Source organism: Rattus norvegicus, chromosome 8, assembly GCF_021556685.1.
Source record: "Rattus norvegicus strain SHRSP/BbbUtx chromosome 8, alternate assembly SHRSP_T2T, whole genome shotgun sequence".
NCBI lineage: Eukaryota > Metazoa > Chordata > Mammalia > Rodentia > Muridae > Rattus > Rattus norvegicus.
Window position 1 is genome coordinate 118,161,761 of NC_141541.1, and position 18,266 is coordinate 118,180,026.

The following is an 18,266-nucleotide window of genomic DNA, read 5'->3' on the forward strand; positions in this document are numbered from 1 at the left end:
CACTCCAGTTTCCTGGTCATGAAGTTTTTGAGATGCTAGGGACTGAACCCAGGACCCTGCATGTGTAGGCAAGCACTCTATCCCTGAATGCTATCTTCGGTTCTTTTAAGGGCTGGAAAGATGACTCCAGGATTAGGAACACTTACTGCTCTTATGAGTTCAGTCTCCAGCACACACATCTGATGTCTCACAACCTCATTTAACTCTAGCTCTAAGAGATCTAATATCCTCTTCTGGTCTCAGAGGGCCCCTGTACATACATGACATACACTCACACAGACACACATACAAACACAGACAGGCAGACACAAAAAAAAAAAAACCAACCCTGGGGGTCTGGAGAGGTGCTCAGAGGTTAAGAGCACTGGCTGCTCTTCCAGAGGACTTGGCTTCAATTCCCAGCACCCACTTGGCAGCTCCCAACTGTCTGTAACTCCAAGATCAGACACCCTCACACAGACACCTCACACAGACACACATGCAGGCAAAACACCAATGGGCATAACATAAAAATAAATTATTAAAAAGTCAATTCTGCAGACTTCATTTCCTAGTGGCCAACAAAGGTTCAGGGAAATCAAGACGTGTTTCCAGTACTCGGACAAGGGAGTGAACTTGACGAGGGCTGAGACTGCAGGCAGACCTCTTGCTTCTGTGGCTACAACACAGATGAGAAATCCTGCCCCTGCCCCTCTCTGAGGAATGTGAGCATGTTTCTTAAGTTCTCCGAAGTGTCATTAATTTTCTCACAGAGAAAAGATGATGGTGACCATGAACCTTTTAGAACTAGAGTGGTGACTTAGAAAGAAAACAGATAAACAGAGCAGGCGTGGTGGTGCAGACCTGTGACCCTAGCACTCTGGAAATGGAGGCAGACGAACAGGAACTTAAGGTTAACCTGGATGACATAAGACCTTACCCATGGGGATAGCTCGATGGAAAAAACACAGCTGTGCCAGCCTGAGGACCCAAGTCCAGAACCCACTAAAAAGCCCCACACAGTGGTACACGTTGGACATCCCAGCATGCCTACTGTGGGACTGGAGGCAGAGACAAGAGACATGAAGGTCACGGGCCAGCCAGCCTGGAGTTCTTGGCACTACAGCAGAAACAAGAGGGACGCTGCCTTGAGGAGGTGCAGTGAGACTCCACCCACTCCTGAAGGCTGCTCATTTGTGTGGCACGCATCCCCCTCTCCGAACCAATGACATCAACAAGCACACAATGAAAGGTAAAACTAAAAATAAAATTTAAAAAGTAGCATTTTCAGACCAGTGAGAGAGTAGGTAAAGGAGCTGGTTGTAAAGACAGACCACAACCTCAGCTCAGTCCCTGGGACCCACACAACGGGAGGAGAGAACCAACTTCCATAAGCTGATCTCCTTATGTGCAACATAGCACATGTGTACCCATGTAAACACACACACACACACACACACACACGCATGCACACACACACATGAAACACACATGCGCGCACTCACACACAGCAAACAATGAATGCAGGCAATACTCAGCACAGTGCCCGGCGTGAAGCCGGATCCTCTTTCAGTTTCTGTTATATTTGCTTTCTTACACTCACACTCAGCGTGATTCTGAAGTCTTTGACAGAGTAGACTCCGAGGGATCGGGTTTTCCAAGCTTTACTTTCCTGTTTCCCTCGAGAGCCTTGGCTGTCCTGAACTACTATGTGATCTAAGAAGTGGCCTCAAACTTGCTCCAGCCTTCTGAGTGCTCCACCGACAGGCACAAGTGAACACACCTGGCTCCTCGGTGAGTTCCCAAGGCCAAGGAAACACAATCAGTATGTGGAACAGCAGAGACAAGACAGTGAGGACAAGGGCCAGGGAGAAGTGTCACTTAGAGAGATGTTCATTTGGTGCAGGGCGCCGAGGATGAGCCTGGGCCCCCATAGCAGGTGCCTCACTCAGGCCCCATCAACCAAACACCACAGTCAGCGAAAGGGTGGGCCACGTTCCTACTGCTCTCCCTCCAAAGGTTAGGACTCCCGCATGAACTTTGATCAGCTCCGTCTAACACGGAGCACCAATCATGCCTTCCTGAGTGAGCTGTGCTCCTACACCCCACAGGATGGAGTATGGGAAGGCAGCCTGTGAGCTGCAGATGGGGATGGAAGAGAGTGGTCTCACAGGAAAGGCGCCCACTCAGGATGGAGGCAGGAAGGAAGGGAGGCACGGAAGCAGAGACCTGCGTCTCTCACCAGCCCCTCTCCAGCCCTCTGCTCACCCACAGCTCAGTTTCGTCCATAAGTGCTACTGCAGAAGTAACCAACTTGTTTCACTGATGCATTTGATTTTCAGTCTAGCTGAAGGCTGGTGGGAAAGCTCAATGGTAGAGAGCACTTACCATGTACAGGGCTTGGGGCTTGGGCTTGACTCCCCAGTACCTTGAGGGGAAAGAAACTACCAGAACCAATCCAGTACTGGGAGAAGAGTTGCACACACACACACACACACACACACACACACACACACACGCAAAATCACTCCAGTGTCTAAAAACTAGGAGGTCCATACATCTGCAGGCTGGAAAAAGAACCACAAGTCAAAACAAACAAACAAACAAACACACACACACACACAAAAAAAAAAAAGGAGAAAAGAAAAAAATGAAACGAAAAGAAAATCAACCGGGACCTCTGGGTTGGGGCGAGGGAGGGGCAACGGCAGGAGAGCCAGTGGGTCCGGCAGGTGCAGAATTGGGCTGCCACTGCAGCTGTGTCCTCATGCGCAAATGGCTTTCCTCAAGACACTGGCAACCAAGCCTTCAAAAAGGACGCCCATGTTTGTCCTCTAATGTACATGGAAGAAGGGAGCTGCAAAATTTCACACGTCCTACAGCCAGGCTGAAGGAACGGAAATCATAATTGCTAGGGAGAAATCACTTGGTAGGCCAAGGCTCTGGGGCTTACGGCAGGGAGAAAGGCAATCGTGCAGGAGGGGCCTGGGGCCTGGGCAGGAACCCCTGAGAAAACCTGAAGACAGACTCAGTCGGGACACATAAAAACTACACTGGTCTAAACAAAGTAACTGTTTTTCTGCCAGATGAGGAGGTGCACACCTATAGTCCCAGCACTCAGGAGGTGGAGGCAGGAGACTGTCATGAGCTTAAGGCCTGCCTGTGTCACAAGGTGAGACCTATCTAAAAAAGAAAAGGAACTGTTGGGCGTCCTGGTTGCTGCTTGAGTCAGGGTCTATAGCCTGGAGGTGGTATGGAGATCAGGTTGGCCTCGTCCAGCTCTACCTGCTCCTGGATGCTGGGACGGAGGATGCTTGCCACCTCCAGATGCTCAGCATGAAGAGAAAGGGCCTTATGACGGAGTCTGGTGTTGCTGCAGTGACCTCAGGAGCCCCTAGGTGGCACTGTTGTCCAATGGTGAAAGTGTAAAGAATGGCAACTGGCAGCACCCATTGCATCTGCAAGCCATTTTCCGTGTGTGTGTGTGTGTGTGTGTGTGTGTGTGTGTGTGTGTGTGTGTGTGTGTGTGTGTACGCGCACGCGCGCGTGCGAGCATCCCTCTAGCCTGCTCTAGAATGTATTCTAAGGCAGGAACAAGGCTGGCACTGGCACTAACTACAAGGTTTCCATCTGCAACACTTAACACAGAGCCACGGCCTCAAGGTGAGACCATCTGCCCTGCAGCTAGCTGAAGTGCACCTCTACGCTTGAGGCATCACTGCCATGGTTATGTGTTGGTCTGCACATGACAGATGCTCAGGGGCATCACGTAGGTAAGATGTGGACACTGCAGGGGCCACAGTCTCGGTGGGTAGGACTGGCTGAGCTGGGGGGGAGGTCAGTTGAGAGAATGATGTCCTTGAGGACAGGACTGATGTGGGAGGAATGCGGATCATGAGGCTAAACATGGAGACTGGACTTAAAAGAACATCACATACACAGAGGAGCTCTTCTGGGTTTTTCCATGCCTGTGTATGGACCAGCCCTAACTCTCACTTCCAAATCTCTTGTGATTAAATGGGCTTTAGCTTAGGACAGAGCATTGTCCCCTAAAGGGGGGAAGAACTTGTCTGATCAGTTAAAAGGTCACAGAAGAACCCGGGAAGCACAACTAGGAGGAGTCTAATCCATGGCCATCCCCTAAAAGACCTCACAATGACGGCTTCCAGTGGTCAAACATATAGGTGGGCTAGGAATGAGCTGCAGTGTAAAAGAGTCAAGGAATCCATGAGGGCTAAGAATCTAGACAAACATGAAGATGGCTACGGAACAGTTCAGGAGTGCTAAATAAGTCAGGAAGTGAGTTTGCTAAGAAATTAGCTAAGCTATGAGCAACACTAAATGGACAGAACAGACTGTATTTAAATGCACGCATATACACAAAACATACACACACACACAACCATACACACACACACAGAGACACACACATACATACACACATACACACACATACACACTACACTCATATACACACACACACACATATACATACACATACAAGCATACACATACACACATCACATACAAAGCCACACACACACACACACACACACACACACACACACACACACAAACAGATGATAAAAGAAAAAGAAGTTATCATCTGAGAGGCACTTGGGGAGCATGGGAGGAGAGGATGAAAATGATGTAAATATAGAACGCATAAGAAATTCTCAAAAAATTACATTTAAAATCAAGAAAAAACAGAGGGGAAAATGAGCTAAATGAATTGCTGGTCAGAGTGAAAAGCGATGGTCACAAAGGTCTATGTCATGCCACAACAGTGCATGTAAATGCCCAAACAGTTGGGTCCTGCACAGTCCTGATCCCCAGAAATGCCATCTCTACAGAGTAACTCCCCGATCATTGTTCAAGCACCCCGGACACACCACTAACTCAGCAAGGTGGCAGGGGTCCCAGGACAGAGCACGGCCCCCACCTTCTGCTTCGCTCACCTCTCTCGGAGGAACGTGCAGCAAGCATCTTTGATGCTCTGCAGCTGCAGGAAGCTTGCCCCCATCAACAGTGACTGCACATTTTGCTGGTCGATAGCAAGGTTGCCATTATAAGCGAAGTTGATGAGAGCCTCCAGCGCACTAGAAGGAAGAGGAAAAGCGTGAGAAGCTCTTCAGAGATGAGTCTTGGCCCACCCGGTCGCTTGGTCCTAACTGAACTGACATGACTATCCACAGTGGTTTGAATAAGAACGGCCCCCGAAGGCTCATATATTTGAATGTTTGGTCACCAGGGAGTGGCACTACTTTCGAGGGACTAGGAGGTGTGGCCTTGTTGGAGTGGGTGTAGCCTTTTAAAAGTAGGTGTGGCCTTTTAGATTAAGTGTGTCAATACCTGTGGGCTTTGGGTTTTCAAAAACTCAAGGCAGTCCCAGTGTCTCTCTTCCTGCTGCCTGCATACCTGGAAAGATGTAGAACTCTCAGTTCCTTCTCCAACACCATGTCTGCCACCATGCTCCTGCCATGATGATAATGGACTAAACCATTGATACTGTAATAAGCCTCAATTAAATGCTTTCTTTTATAAGAGTTGACACAGCCATGGTGTCTCTTCACAGCAGGAGAACACTAAGAAACTATCTGAAGAATAGATGAGCCATATTCAAAAATTCCTTTAAGGCTAGAGAAATTACCCTGGTTCAAGTGCTTACTGTGCAGTCATGAGGACTGAGTTTGGATCCCAGCACCCATGTAGCAGGTGGGTGACCCACATAGTCTGCCCTAGGAGACTGATCCCCTCTTCTGGCATCCATGGGTGTCTGCCATGGGTACACTCACCTACACACCCACATGTGTGCACACACTCACACATACACAAATAAACAAACAGATCCTTTGTGAAAATCTGTTAGCTGAGTTGAATGTGGCCTCACATCCTGTGAGTTTGAGATAGAATCTCAGATTCAAGGTCCAGCCTAGGCTATCTATGTAAGACAACATCTCAAACACACAGACAAAATCCACCTTATTGAGAATATTTACAGTGGAATAACTATTTCGTCACAGCCAGTCATTAGTCAGGAGTGGTGGTGCACACTTTAACCCTAGCACTTAGAGCTGTCAGAGGCAGGCCAGTCTGGTTCACACAGTGAGAACAACAGCTAACTAACTGTCCACATGCATTTCTTCAGAATCCTCATGGAGAAACTCACTTACAACCTCTATTGAGAAAACTAATGGTGGTTGTCTTTCTAGATTGCTTCTCTGTCCATCCGTACACGTAATCAATGTGGACAAAGTCGCAAAAGGTTCTACTCATCCCTTTCTCATTCGGCTACACCATGGTCACTGTTTTGGGGTGGCTGCTGTATAATACTAAAATGTGTTCTAATTTATTGTCTTTATCATCAGGCACCATAACCATGGCCATTATAAATTATTGCCATCATAAATTTTTAAAAAATTATTGTTGTTTGGGAGTAAATGCTTAGGGAGAGATTTCTAACTTTGTGTTTTGACTTTGTATTTGCTCCCATGGAGAATGAAACTGAAATCCCAGCCATGGAGCTCTGGCCTCTCCATCTCTCTGAACTCATAGCTTCTACCCTGGTCTATCTCACTGTGTCCCAGCACGACACTAAGCACACTCTCACCTTGTGCCCAGGCTGCTCCCTCTGTCTGGAGGAATGTGCCTCTGCAAACTTTTACTTCTCCTTCCTCCCTTCCTCCTCCTCCTCCTTCTCTTCTTCCTCTTGCCCTGCTTGTTTCTTTTGAAGCCAGGATCTCTTCTTTTAACCTTGACTATCCTAGAACTAGCTCTGTAGACCAGGTTGGCCTCAAACTCACAGAGATCCACCTGCCTCTGCCTCCCAAGTGCTAGGATTCAAGGCATGTGCCATCTCCTCCCAGGTGCTTTCTTTAAAAAAAAAAAAAAAAAAAAGTCATGTAGCACAGGCTGGCCTCAAACTCACTATGCAGCCAAAGGTGACTTTTGAACTCCTTACCTTCCTGCTGCCTCCTCTTGAGTGCTAGGATTAGAGGTGTGTGCCACTGTACTCTATGCCCTGTTGGGGATTGAACCCAGAGTTTTGTGTACGCTAGGCAAGCTCTCTACCAACTGAGCTATACACCCCATCCTGTTTAGCTTTCCTCACATTAATTTTACTCCCAGCTACATATCACTGTTTCTGCCCTAAGCTGTGCACAACATGGATGCTGTTAAGTGAGGCACTTGAGTACCCAAGTCATTTACACAGCTCCTTCAGACACAGTAGGACACTGAAAGGCTAGGCCTAACCCATTCCCTGCAATGTTCTGAGCCATCAAATGACTATTAAATCTGCCACATTCTAGATAGATACTGTCCTTATAGCACAGTAGCTATTATCCACATACATTATTTAGGATTAAATTTAAATGAATTACAATTAAATAAAATTTAAAAATTAGACCTTCTGTCTCAGAGTCACATTTCAAGTGCTCAGTAGCCATACTGTGGTGGTGCCTACCTATACATCCATGTAGACGGCTGAGACAAGATGACTGCAGCCAGCCGACAAAAAGACTATTACAAAACTATTCCCATACTACAGAAGGCTTAGTGGATAATAGAGTTCTAGACTAATGGCAAAAAAGTATCACAATGTTAACTAAAAAAATTATTCTTCCAGCCTAGAAATGTAGACAGTAATAAATATATTTACCACACAGGTACTTAACCCTAGTTTAAAAAAACTTGGACTATAGGTATTACTAAATGTGTTACTTAATAATGGAGTAAAAACACTATCAAAATTCCCACAAGGAAGGTATGACAGTACACATGTATAATCCCAACACCAGCAGGCTACATCCGGAAGGATTTCTAGTTGAGCTGAAGGCTAGTCTGGGATATACAACAAGACTCTGTCAAGCCAGCAAACCTCTTTCATTTCACCCTACCTCAGGTCAGTGACCGAGGTGCTCACCGGCTGCTAATTCCCCACAGTGTGTGGAGCTGCTCCATCACAGCTGTGCTCTACTGCAGGCCCTCATACAGTCCAAGGCTCAGGCTGAGTCATGGGAAGCGCAATGGAGGGGAAAGGGGGAGGGCTGGCCACCAGGCACAATGGTGGGGTTCAGGGTTCAGTACCTTGGGTCCATTCCCTGCATTACAATCTCATCCTGCTTGCACTCCATCATGTCATTCGTGAACATAGCGTGGAAATACGGGATGGAGGCCGCTAAGACGATCCGGTGAGCACTGAATTTGTGGTCCCCGATCTGTAGGCCAAAGAGAATACAAATACTGAGGAACAGTGATACAAAAGCCCACCCTTGCCTTCCACAGCTTACCCCTCTGCTCACAGCAGTGACAGGGAAGACATCCCAGGGATAACGGACGGACAAGGCTCATCAGAGACCTAATACACTCAGCGATGGTGGAAGAGATGAGGTGTAAGAATGGTAAAGCAGATATAAACCTGAAAGCAACAGTACCCGATCTTACGTACAGCACAACTCCTCCCATTCTCTAAATACGCATGCTTCAGCACTTTATTGGAACTCCGATAGAAAGGAAATTTATTAAAAGATAGAAAAGTACTCAAATTAGAGCGCTTAAAAAATATTTAAAGAAGCAAAACAAAACAAACAAATGAAACCCCCCAAAACAAAAACCACAGAAACAGTGACAAGAAAGGAGAAGAAAACAAGGCCTGACTTGAGAGGGGCAGGGCGGGGAAGGGACTGAGAACCCAGCAGGCTGGTAGGCGACAAGCAGCTCACATGGTGTCTGGAACAATAACCCTGGCAGAAGCTTACAAGAACGGCCTATGCTACATACAGGCTGGTCCAAAGGACCAGGGGCTATGTCTTTGATAATCCAAAGGGTCAGAGGTCATTTCTCTAAAAGGCTCCCAGCTACCGAGTCATCTTTTCAGTCCTACTTATTTTTGAGTGAACGTCTCACTATGTAGCCCTAGTTGGCCTGGAACTTGAACTCAGAGAGGTCTGCTTCCCTCTGCCTCCCGAGTGTTGGGATCAAAGGTGTGTGCCACCATGCCCAGCTCTACTGGGCTAGTTTAATATTTTTTAAAACTTCAATTCTTTTTTTTCTGAGACAGGGTTTCTGTGCGGCCCTCGCTGTCCTGGAGCTCACTCTGTAGATTGTCCTGCCTCTGCCTCTGCCTCTGGAGCACTGGGATTAAAGGCGTGTACCGCCACTGCCCAGCTTTAACAGTTTTATTTGTGTGTGCAGGTGCCTGTGGGGGTCTGAGAGGCCTCAGACCCCCCGGTGCTGGGGTTGTGGGTGGTGGTTGGTAGCTGCCTGATGTAGGTAGTGCTGGGACCTGAGCTTATGTCTTCTGGGAGAGCAGCAAGTGCTCTTAAACACTGTGCCATTTTCCCAGTCGCTATTAGCAGAGATTTTTGCTTCTAGTTTGTTGCTCTGGGGCTTTCTCTCTTTTGTTCGTTCATTTTTTCAGGACTGGGTTTTTCTGTGTAGCCTTGGCTGCTCTGGAACAGGATCTGTAGACCAGGCTGGCTTCTGCCTCCCAAGTACTAGCGTTACAAGCTTGTGCTGCTGCCACCTGGCAAATTTGTTTATTTTTACTTCATGTGCATTGGTATTTTGCTTGCACATATGCCCATGTGAAGCTGTCTGACCCCCTGAAACTGGAATTACAGCTGGGAGCTGCCATGTGGTTGCTGGGAATTGAACCTGGATCCTCTGGAAGAACAGCTGGTATTTGTAAACACTGAGCCATGCCCCAGTCTGCTTTGGAACCTTCTTACAGCTTTCTGAGCACTAACCCTGAGTGAGCAGCTGTTCTTAAATTTTAAATTACTCTGGAAATTTTAGGCTTTCTCTGTTTCTGGAGTTCTGAAGTTTCAGGCTCTGTACCTTGGTGCTGGTTTCTCTTGTGCATTTTCTGCCTTATTTTAAATTCTGGAAAAGTATTTTCATATCAAGTCTTTGATTTTTCTTTTTATGTGTGGATATGTGTGTAATACATATATGTGTGTTCAGGTAAGTATGTAATACATATGTGTGTGTTCAGGTATGTATGTAATACATATGTGTGTGTTCGGGTATGCATGTAATAAATATGTGTTTGTTCGGGTATGCATGTAATACACATGTATGTGTTCAGGCATGCTTGACTATACTTGCACATGTGGAAACCAGAGGTTGACATTGGATGTCTTCATAGATTGTGCGCCACCTACTTTTTTGAGACTGAATCTGAAACTTGCTGCTTTTCTAGGCTGGTGGCCAGAGCCCCTGGGAATCTCCCCTCCTCTGCGCCCTAGCACAGGTTACAGTTGTGCTGAGGCTCCTGGCTTACATGTAGGGACTGGAGATCCACACCTACGTCCTCCTGGTCGCACAGCAGACATTTCATTCAGAGTCCTCTCTCCACCCATCACACCACGTCCTTGCTGGTTCATTCTATTTTATCATTCTGTGTGTGAGTGCTGGGACTCACGCTACAGCACCGGAATGGAGGTCAAAGGACAGTTTTTAGGAAACTGTTCTCTTTCCACCTTGGGTTTTGAGGATCACACTCAGCCTTGTGTTATAAGCATCTGAGGGTGAGCCATCTTGCCACCCTCTTATGCCATTCCCTTGACAGATTTGTCCCTTTCCTAGTGCTGTGTGCACATTGTTTTCTGGTGCTGAGGGCACATGTGTGGAAGCCAGAGTTCAATGTTCAGTGTCTTCCTTAATCACTGTATTGTTCATGTATGTGTTGTGTGTGTAGGCCAGAGGTCGATGTTGCGTGTCTTTCATAATCACTCTTACCTTATTTTCTGAGACAGTCTTTCTTATTACCCTGGAGCTCACAGATCCAGCCAGCCTAGCCAGCCAGCAAGCTGCAAGTGGCCTGTTTTTTCTGCTTCCCAGCACCTCTGCAGGACTGGGCTGCCACACTGGCTTTTAGAGGACGCTGGGGATCAGATGCAAGTTGTTAAGCTTGCACAAGTATTCTGCCAACCAGCCATTCCTCGATTTTCTCATCCCAAGTAAATCCTCACCCCCATCTATTGATTTGTATGTGTGCATTTGAACATGCACCATAGTGAATCTATAGTAAACAGGAAAAACAAACACCCCCCCAACTAAAAAGCTATCTTTTTCCTTCAAAATCCCAAGTGTTGGATTTAAAGAATCTGAACTGGTTTTTGTTTTTTTTTTTTTTTAAATGTATTTATTTATTTATTATATATGAGTACAGCGGGGCATCGGATCTCATTACAGATGGTTGTGAGCCACCATGTGGTTGCTGGGAATTGAACTCAGGACCTCTGGAAAAAGCAGTCAGTGCTCTTAACCGCTGAGCCATCTCTCCAGCCCCTTGTTTTTGTTTTAATTTTTGTACTGGTGATTGAACTTAGAGTCCCTCTTGTGCCAGGCAAACACTCTAGCACTGAGTTACATCCCCAACCTAAGCTGGGGTCTTTCTTCTGTGTTGCTCAGGCTAGCTCTGGCCATCCTGCTGCAGTCTCCCAGGCAGCTGGGATCACACCTGTGTGCCGTCACTTTCAGCTTTGCTCTTTAGTATTTATTTACCAGAGAGGCAGAATGGGTTTATGCTTCGTTTCATTAGAGGTTATTTTTTGTTTTGTTTTGTTTTGTTTTTGTGACAAAATCTCCCAGAGCCAAGGCTGGCCTTGGACTCCCTGGCCCTGATCCTCTGGTCTCTACCTCCCGAGTTCAGGACTACAGGCATGCCCCTGCAATCCTCACAGCCCACAGGAGCATGTTCATGACTTCCAAAACCGTGGATAGTGGAGCTACTGTGCGTGCACACATAGCTACCCACTGACCCTTAGATCCCGATCTCACTCTCCTTTGTGTGACTTCATCATTGGTCTTAACTTTCCAAACAGATATTGACAAGTATGGGAACTGGAGGTTCTCGGCGCCGCGGTCTTCAGGGTATGTCGAAGCAGGGCTTCACTCAGGCAGAGGCTCTGGGTCCGCTCTTTGTGTCAGCCAGGCAGCACGAATGCCTGCTGTGGTTTTGTTAGAAGTGGTTTGGACTTTCCGGTTACAGCTGATTTCTTTTTCTTAGAAGCTGCTAAGAGGATCAAGCATTCTATGTGCGTCTTTAAGTACTGTGTTCCTGTGGGCAGCTGGGATAGGCAAGTGCTAATTACTGAATATTTTTAAGGATTTTTTTTTTCTGGTGTTGGGAATTGAACCTGGGGCCTTCTTGTGTACCATGAGGTGAGGGGCTGTGCTCTGCCATGCTCTCCTCACCACAGGACCTAACACCTCCATTAACACTGACTTTGGCAACACTGGATACCAAAGAGGAAAGAAATTCAAATTTCAGTGTCCAGATATGGTCTAAATTATGCTCATTCCTTTGTTTCTTCTCCTGGGTGGTATTAGGAATTGAGCCTGTGGTCTTGTATGCAGTGCACAGGCACTCTGCAAACTGACAAAGTTCAGTATCTGTGAGCGACCTGTGGCCCACAAAAGCAGTTACTATCTGACCTTTTATAGAACATTTGCTCTAGAGTCACGGGGAACAAATACCGAGAAGGAAGTGAGCAAGTCCTCCAGAAAAGAGGAAGTGGTAATTCTTAACAAAGACCCTCAGCCCTGGGAACTCCTCCCTTAGCTCCTCTCCACACTCCCCTTAATAAATCTACATGTGCTCTGCTGAAGACGAACCAATACCCCTAACCGAAGCCCCACCGATTTCCTGATGTTCATGGACTCTCTGAGCTAAATCAGCAAAAATTACCTGTGGTCTGTGGAATTCAAACCAGCTATACACAAAATGCTTCCTCCTTTATAGAATGCAGAAAGGCTGAGCCTGAAATAAAGGGGTTTGATGCCCAGGATCTGCCTTTCCATTAAAGAGTCTCACGTGGCCCAAGCTGGTCTTGAACAGTGCTATGTAAGTGAGGCCCATGTGGACTTGAGTCTCCTCCTTTAGCCTCCCTAGTGCTAGGTTACAAGTATCGGCACCATGCCTTTACTCTCTGAGACAGGGTCTTGCTATATAGTCCTAGCTGGCCTACAACTCTAGCTCAGGCTGCCTTCAACTCACAGTAATCCTCCTGCTTCAGTTTCCCAAGCGCTAGGATTATAGGCATGTGTCACCATAGTCATTTCTATGTTACTAGTCTTCTTTAACTCTATCTGTATGTGTGTGCACATAAATATAAATGCCCATAGAACCATCATATTTCCCTGGAGCTGAAGTTAAAGGTGGTCCTGAGTCACCTCATAAAGGCCTGGGAACTGAACTCTGGTTCTCTTCAGGAATAGTACACAATCAACCTCCGAGCCATCTCTCTACTCCTATCACAGTGTTTCTTTTTCTTTTCTTTTCCTTTTTTAAAAGATTTATTCATTATATATAAGTACACTGTATTTGTCTTCAGACACACCAGAAGAGGGCATCAGATCTCATTACAGATGGTTGTGAGCCACCATGTGGTTGCTGGGATTTGAACTCAGGACCTCTGAAAGAGCAGTCAGTGCTCTTAACCACTGAGCCATCTCTCCAGTCCCTTTTTCTTTTCTTAGTGTTACAGTATTGAGTCTGAATATGACAGGTAAACAGGCAAGACATTCGGGTAAATTTTATCTTGTAATTCCTGCCCCTCTCCCTTCAGTGCTGAGGAATGAACCCAGGAGCATGCTAGGCAGTGCTCCTACCACTTAGCTCAAGTCTAAAATGTACTTTCTTTTCCTTGTGTTGTATTGGGAATTGAACCTATGAACTTCCACACGCTAAGGAGACACTGTAACTGAGCTACCCCTCCAGCTCTCTGCAATCTTCAGACAACACAGCCTCTTTGGGAAGCCTCAGGTTTTTCTCTTAAAACTGAATTCAGCGGTTAAGAGCATGTGTTGCTCTTATACAGAGCCTGATTTCCGTTCCTGCACCCACGTAGGTGAATTCACAAGTGTCTGTGTCCAGCTTCTAGGGATCTGATGACCACTTCCAGCCACTCGGAGTGCTGCACTCGTGCAGATGCACACGTACACAAACAATTCAAAAAAAAACGAAACACAAAATTCTAAACTGATCGAATGAGGCTGCCCACACTATTGAAAGGTAATTATCTGTATGTAGTTTATTGATTAAAATATTTTTAGTTTTTGCTTTTGTTTTTTTTCTGAGACTGGGTTTCTTTGTGTAGCCTTGGCTGTCCTGGAACTCACTCTATAGACCAAGCTGGCCTCAATCTCAGAGATCTGCCTGCCCCTGCCTCCTGAGAGCTGGGATTGAAGGCGTGCGCCATCATTGCCCAGCTGGTTAAAATAATAATTACACTAAAAGTATTTCCCAGCACTGGTGTTTGGCCAACTGGGCACCACAGCGTACTGACACATAAATTAAGTCGATACATCGAAGTACTCGTCCCTCACGTATGTCAGTGCTTGCTAAGCACAGCCCCTTTGGAAAACAAGCTGGTGATTTCTCCCACACATTTACCACAGACAGCAGCCCTTGTACTCTTGGCACATTTGTCCAAAACAAAACCCCAAAACCCAAAGTCATGCAAGATCTTTTATATAAGGTCCACAGGTTTATTTGTAACAGTCAAAAATGAAAATATCCTTCTGTGAGTAAATGATTAAACATGGAATGCTACTCAGAAATATGAAGGAAAAAACCTGTTAACACATTCAGTTTGGGGGGACTCCTAAGGCATTATGCCCTGTAGGGGGGGAGCCAATTTTGGGCTGGAGAGATGGCTCAACAGTTAAGAGCACTGACTGCTCTCCCAGAGGTCCTTTGTTCAAATCCCAGCAATCACATGGTGGCTCACAGACATCTGTAATGGGATCTGATGCCCTCTTCTGGTGTGTCTGAAGAGAGTGACTCACATAAAATAGATAAATGAAAAAAATAGATAAATAAACCTTTTAAGAAAAGAACTTTAAAAGGAAAAAAGAAAAAGCCAATCTGAGGTGCCACGCCTCCTAGGCTTCCACTGATAGCACTGCTACAAAGAGAGATGACGAGGAGGAGCTGACTGCGGTGGTGACCTGTACTTCCTGATACACATGATGAGGCAGGAGAGTCACTTGGACCTAACAGGTAAAGGCCAACCTGAGCAACATAGTAAGACCTGAACGAAGCAAAAGGAAGGCTGGGCAAATGGCTTAGTGGTTAAGGGCGCTTGCTGCTCTTCCAGAGCCAAAGTTTGGTTCCCGGCACTCATGGCAAGTGGCTCACGACCAACAATCCCAGCTCCCGGCAATCACCATAAGGGTCGCAGTGCCAGAACTCAGGTGGCCAAGCTTTCACCCTCCGATCTATCTTGGCAGTCTAGAAGTTGTTTCTGAATGAGTACGCTCAGTGTATAATTGTGTCTGCTCATGTCAATTCCCACTGTTTTGGCCCAAACCCAACCTACCCTGTCTGTTTCGCTTTGTTCCATCCACATCCATACCTCTCCTTTAAGCTGCTGGTAATTGCGCAAAATGTCTCTGTCTCCTTGTCTGGATCCCTATTCCCCCAGTTTCCTGCCTGGTGAATTATTCCTCAGCTAACAGGCCTCCTGTGGTTTCTAGGCAGTCAGTGCTCTCCTTCACGTGGCACTGGTACACGCCTCCAGCACACGATGTGTTATCCCTTACGAATATCCCTCCATCCAGGCTGGATATTCCTCCTTCAGAGGAAAGCCTGTAACACGTGGTTCACATCTAAGTGTATTTAACTAATCCTAAAGCTTGTTTCATAAAAAGCCCTGCATCTGAGATAGGTAACAGAACTGTTAATACATCTTCTTTTTTTGGTTCTTTTTTTTTTTTCCGGAGCTGGGGACCGAACCCAGGGCCTTGCGCTTCCTAGGCAAGCACTCTACCACTGAGCTAAATCCCCAACCTAATACATCTTCTTAACGGCCCCTTCCGCTCACGCTGGTGGAACCTCACAAAGTGGGGGTTACAGGTGCACACCTTAGGGAGTGCTGCCCTCCAGTGTCACCTGAAACTTCTGTAGGCGTGGCAAGGGTCGGGCTGTGGACAGCTTGACTTCAAGGCTACCAATACAACCAGTCCAGAAGAAATAAATGAGCTCCACAAGTCTCTTTGTTCGGATGGGCTTCTGTAAGAAACTGGCAAGGATGCCTAGCGAGCGCAAGACACTGGGTTCGGTTCCCAGCTCCGAAAAAAAAAAAAGAAAAAAAAAAAAAAAGAAACTGGCAAGGAAGGGGAGAGATCCTTTCTCCTCACATGCTGGTGATCCGCCTGCCCACCAGCCCAGAGCACTAACAGAGGAACCTTGTCCAGCTCGCCACAAGCAGAAATGAGACTAGTCCTTACAAACCCACAGGCTGGGGGATTAGTGGCGAGCGTTTTCAAACACACTAGGTTCAGCTTGAGGTTTTGGCAGTGTTGGCAGTTCCCCAAAGGGGGAACATGGCGCACATGTCTTTAATCTCAGCACTCAGGAGGCAGAAGCAAGTGGACCTCTGAGTTTGAGGCTAGCCTGGTCTACAGAGTGAGTTCCAGGATAGTCAGAATTTCACAGAGAAACTCCGTCTCAAAAAAACGAACAAAAGGGGTTGGGGATTTAGCTCAGTGGTAGAGCGCTTGCCTAGCAAGCGCAAGGCCCTGGGTTCGGTCCTCAGCTCCGAAAAAAAGAAAAGGAAAAAAAAAACGAACAAAAAATAAAAGATAGAAGGACTATTTCACACTATTGATGAAGCTTTGGTCTTTCCGCTTTTTGGACTCCAGTGGGTAGGAACTCAGGAAGGCAGGGCGAGTGGCTGAGAGTTGACAATGAGATATGGGGTTTCAGCCCACATAAAGACATTCAAGCCTATTCCCAGCCTTTCGGAAGTCACCTGGTGGGGGAGGAGAGAGGAGGGAGGAAGAGGAAGGCAGAGACCTCAGGAATCACTGCATCTGACTAGACCAAGCTCAAGAGCTAAGAAGCTATTTCTTACCAGTTCAGAGTCCTCACCACGAGACTTCAAGTGCACAACTGGCTTCTATCTCACCCTCCACCTCGCTCCTCTAAGACAGACATACTTGAAATGACCTGATGCTATTTTCATGCCTGGGCCTTTGAGGCCTCCCTCCCTCAGCCCAGAATGCCTCTTCCCACCTTATCTAAGATCTATGGGTTATGCAATGTACCAATCACATACCATTCTTCCATACTTTAAGTAGGTGTCATCCTTTTGGTTTCTTGCAGGCTACTGGATAGAACTCCACATCATTGAATTTATCACTCTCAGTCTTATCTAAAAGTGAGCTGAAGAGTATCTTTGCCACTAATCTATAAACACCAAAGACAAAAGGTGGGCTCATTCATAGTCTGTTGCCTCAAACACCTAGACAAGCGCTGTGCACAAGTGAATGTACTTGGCCACTATGCCGACTGAAGGAACACCACAGACAGACCGACAGCCCTGTGGGGCGATTCAGCAAACACTTCTGAGCATTTGAAACATTTGAAGAACAACAGGAGGTAAAGAATGTTCAGATGTTTCAGAAGCTCACTCTCTAGAGGGAGAAAATGGATGCGCCTATGCTTAGGAGAGGAGCAACAGAGTGCCAGGGCTTCCTGTGCACAGCACGTAAGCAGCACTGGGTCAGCCAGGAGGTGGTGGCGGTGCCTGCTTTTAGTCTCAGCACCTGGGAGGCAGTAGCAGGCAGATCTCTGAGTTCCAGGCCAGCCTGGGCTACATGCAGACAAACCTTGTCTCAAAAGACAAACAAACAAACAAAAACAAACAGAACCACTCCATCTAATTCAGGACAGCTGATGTGGGCCCTAAAACTCTGCATTTGAAACATGCTCCCAAGCAATGCTGATGCTCTGGGTCCGAAGACGACAGTCTAAAGGGACCTTCTACTGAAGGTACCAAAGAAGAGGGAGTGACTAATTACACCAGAAGGAACAAGAGAGTCACAGAGACACAGCTTTACACAATTACCCACTATGCTAGGACAGGACAAAAGAAAGAAAAATGGGCCGCTTCCAAACAGAAACACATGGGTTGGCAGGGAGAGGTATGTTAACCTGTAACTACTACAACATTTAAACACAAATGCCCAGTGTTCCAGGACCCCAGTGGCTGCACACACCTGTGAGTCGGTCGCAGATCAAGAGTTCAAGGTCATCTGTGACATAGCCAGTTTGAGACCAGTCAGGGTATATGAAACCTTGCCTCAAAAACAAACGCACAAAGAGCCGCTCTCCAGAGTGGGGAAGGTTTGGTTGTTTTTCTCTTCTTGAGAAAAGAGGAAAGGATCCTTGAGGCATGGACATGACCCTGCCTGACAGATGTGTCTGCGAGGCCCAGAGCATGGAGGACAGAGTGTGCGGACCACGGACAGTTACTGCAGGATACTGTGGG

At 46.8% G+C, this 18,266-nt stretch overlaps 1 protein-coding gene across 5 annotated transcripts in view; it reads right to left on the minus strand.

The window, feature by feature from the left end:
- Nucleotides 1–18,266, minus strand: part of Klhl18 (kelch-like family member 18) — a 58,428-nt gene that overhangs the window by 19,032 nt on the left and 21,130 nt on the right. For 3 of the 5 annotated variants that reach the window (XR_015626706.1, NM_001399324.1, NM_001399325.1), the window contains 2 exon segments: nt 8,068–8,198; nt 4,938–5,078 (listed from right to left, as the gene is read on the minus strand). Coding sequence is in view for 4 of the 5 variants with exons in the window: in NM_001399324.1 (NP_001386253.1) it covers nt 4,938–5,078; nt 8,068–8,198 (272 nt within the window). In the remaining variant the exon portion in view is untranslated. 5 annotated transcript variants of the gene reach the window in all.